General features: G+C 33.6%; 1 protein-coding gene across 1 annotated transcript; it reads right to left on the bottom strand.

The window, feature by feature from the left end:
- Nucleotides 1-369: 369 nt before the first annotated feature.
- On the bottom strand, nt 370-2,659 carry LOC132286368 (zinc finger protein VAR3, chloroplastic-like). Its single transcript, XM_059788695.1, has 3 exons — nt 2,517-2,659; nt 826-924; nt 370-738 (listed from the first exon to the last, which is right to left on the bottom strand). The coding sequence occupies exons 1-3, from the start codon at nt 2,657-2,659 to the stop codon at nt 627-629; spliced, it is 354 nt and encodes a 117-aa protein (XP_059644678.1). The 3' UTR covers nt 370-626.
- Between the last annotated feature and the right edge of the window lie 967 nt (nt 2,660-3,626).

Below are 3,626 nucleotides of genomic sequence, written 5' to 3' on the forward strand. Positions count from 1 at the left end.
TGAAAACTAAAATTAAAAATATAAATTTTACTTAAAAAAAATATATATTTTCTAAACAAAATATTTTACGGAGCCGAAGTGTTCAAGTCTGCATAAGGCACAGCAAAAGTGAGTATTTTAAGGAACAAAAAAATTACAAAATTGCAACTAATGAATCATGTTTGAATTAGCTTTGCCCTTTTCCTTATTTTCTTCTTCCAAGTGGAAAAATATTAATAGTAAACTAACGCTGTCGTGTTATTTGCAACTAATGACACAATTTATTCATAGGTTAAGAAGAATTTGCAACCAGCCGACGGTTCAGGGAGGGCAATTCATGGGAATTTTTTGCAATTGACTACCAAATGCTTTTCAATTTTCATCCTAAAACACAAACATAAGAGGACCAAACCAGTGGCAAATGCCAAATTACACAGCCAACAATGCCCAAAAAAGTTCATCTAAATCAACAAAATTAGAGAGGAAAGCATATCCCACCTTGATTATCTTGTCTGTGACTGCAGAATACCAACCAAATCTAAATGCACAAGTCAATTGTAGGGAATTTTATCTTGAAAAAGTTCTCATCATCAACTTCTCTCCGTGCATGAATCAGTATTGCCGCTTTTCAAAAGAAGCTTGGCTACCTATCTGGGCTTCCTCCATAACTGATCTTCATACTGTGCCGCGGCCACTTTAGGACGCTCACAATCGCACTTCCGGCAGACCATGTTCCTTCTGTAATTCACAAAATCACATCTGCACAAGGAAATTGATTCGTTGATTGATATTGTATATTTTAACTTCCAAGTTTGAACTTCAAAACACAGAGACCGAGAGACTCACTTGGGGCACTCCCAATCTCCGGGAACCAGCTCTCTCTTGGGACGTGGCCCACGGCAACGCAAACACTTGGTGTTGCTTGCAAAATTCATAAACTCACACCTATACACAACTCGTTTTATAAGAACAAAACAAAATGAAAATACATTAAACAATTAACAGAACGCACACTCCATGTTAAAAAAAATAATTATATTCCCGAGCTGGGCAAGGGAAAAAAAGGTTGTATGCATAAATGTGCATCACCCAATGAATGTCCCATGCAATATGCTAGGGAAAAAAGACTCAAGACATAATATAAGCTTTTGGTATTATTTTACCTAGACAAATATAAGCTTTTGGTATCTAATAGACCACATGTTAGACCAATTATAGATATATAATACAACTATAAGCTTTTGTAGAAATCGTCAGATTAGTTTTATAAATATATTCATGATTAAACCCCTTCTCTGTTTGGAGAGTGTATGAGAGAAACAAAGTGATGGATCGAACCCGTGAGATAAAGGAACTTATAACTGATATGGATGATATAGATGAACATAGACTGAATCTAGAGACATAAGCAGTTCATACCCAAAATCAAAACAAATTGTACAGCCCTTTTTTTTTTTTTTTTTTTTTTTTTGGGTACCACAAATTGTACGGTACAGCTTCATTGTCCAGAAATTTACAGCTGAGATGGGTAATATAGATGAACAGTGAATCAATAGAGATATAAAGATAAATAAACTAAGAAAGAAATATAGAGAGAGAATTACAAGGGGCTATATATGTGTGTGCATATATAGAGCGCAAATATATAGAGAGAGCATTGAGAGAGAATCCGTTTTTTAGAAAAAATATTTGTTTTAGGATGTTTTACTGAATCTGACATGTCCAAGCCACGTCATGTTCGGGTCCTAATTTGGTGGGAAACTTTTGGGTTTTCTATCATTATTCCAACAGAAATAACAAAGACAGACTTGTATTTGAAGAAGCAGGGTAACACTTCTAAGAAGTTGTCAGTGTCAGAAAAATTTTATACACACTTCTAACACATTCCCAAACATATTTCGGACGTATCTATAATTTTGAAATATATATATATATATATATTTGTTTTGGATACATGACCAACATTTTATGGGCATGGAAAAGGATGGCACGATTATATGCAAATTCAAATTAAAGGTTCAACAAAATTCATATAAAGTACAACCATTTTTTTTAAAAAAAATTAGACAAAAAAACTACCACGTAGGAAGGTTTTATAGAAGGGTGGACATTGCATGTAGAAAACAAAATCATCAAATTTTGTGTAGCAGATATACATATACATATCCACATGCACACACAAACACACGCATACATAGACATTACATATATATATATATTACAAGTCGTAAACTTCATGTTACGATCATAAAATATTTATTAGTCGTGTATAATAAATATAAAAGATAATATATTTTATTTATGTCATCGCCTTATGCGTATCCATTTACGATTTTCGAGTCAAACCTCATTGTGTCATATGCCTCAATCCCGTGTCAGTATCATTGTTCTTAATTAGTATTATAGTCGCATGCAGTGCAAAATGAATTCTAAATCAAATTTGCCAAAACTTATGCTATTTGCCCACCAAATGATTTTGACGAAATACAACATTTTTCCTAGGAATGTTGCTTAACATGTCAAAAGCAAAAACTCACTTTGGGCAGTTCCAATCTCCTTTCTTCATTTCAACATCACCTACAGAAACCCTCTCAGGCCCATTCGCTTTGCATTTCAGGCATCTGGTATTTCTAGAAAAGTTCATGAATTTACATCTGAAACAAAATCCAAAAAGCATCATTCCAGTGAAAATATGCAATATTCTTATAATGAAAACTATATAACGAACCACAAATAAAAAGTAAATAAAGAAGGATGGTTAGGAGGATATATTTCACAACAAAAACACTTGCTTCCTGGTCGCTAATTCAAAGATCTTATGAACTGCCTAATGACCAATAATAGAAATGGCAGTTTAATTTACACCAGCCAGTAAATGCATATTTATTTGCACTGCAAACAATAGAGTTTCACGGCTCACTTAATTAAAATGCTTAAAGCAGTAATGCATTTTCTGCATTTCTTTAGGATTAGTAGACAAGAGATTGTCTGGGGTGTGGGTTTTGTCTTCACTAAGCATCCAATTGTATGCACTGATTTGTTACAGGTAAGACTGAAATGGCAGTCGCTACACAAAAAAAGATAACTAGAAGGATGAAATCAGTATTAGCCATGTTTTCCCAAATCACTAGATTAAAAAGGCTCTGAAAAAATTAGAAATATATGAAATGACATACGAAGACAACCATTTGCCAGCACGATATAAGTATTATATCAATTGACCACAAGGTTTCAACCCAATGGCATTTGAGTAATTTTGACGATAACAAACAATTAAAGTGCGAATTTAATATTCCACTTGAGTTTGTGTTAATCAGGTTTTGACTTTAAACTCAATGAAATATCATGGACAAATCATAAAGCTCAAATGGACCGTGCCTCATGGTGATGGAACTTAAAGCAATTGAAGACAAAGTTCACGACCACGGAAAGTATAGGCATTTGGTGAGAGCTAGATTCAATGTAAAGTAATTTGTGATGCATTTTGATGAAAGCTCAATCCGAAGACAAAAGAGAGACTAGGACTTAATAATTGAATAAATAAATAAATACCATCTTAAGGTCTCTAGAAGCATTGACTTAAACCATAAACGTAGATGACTCGTATTATAAGGGCATAAAAGTCATTTGGCAACTTGGAAGAGACT

This window comes from Cornus florida, unplaced genomic scaffold, assembly GCF_030987335.1.
Source record: "Cornus florida cultivar Cherokee Brave unplaced genomic scaffold, ASM3098733v1 CherokeeBrave_3.0.0_Hap2_Chr11, whole genome shotgun sequence".
Classification (NCBI taxonomy): Eukaryota; Viridiplantae; Streptophyta; class Magnoliopsida; order Cornales; family Cornaceae; genus Cornus; species Cornus florida.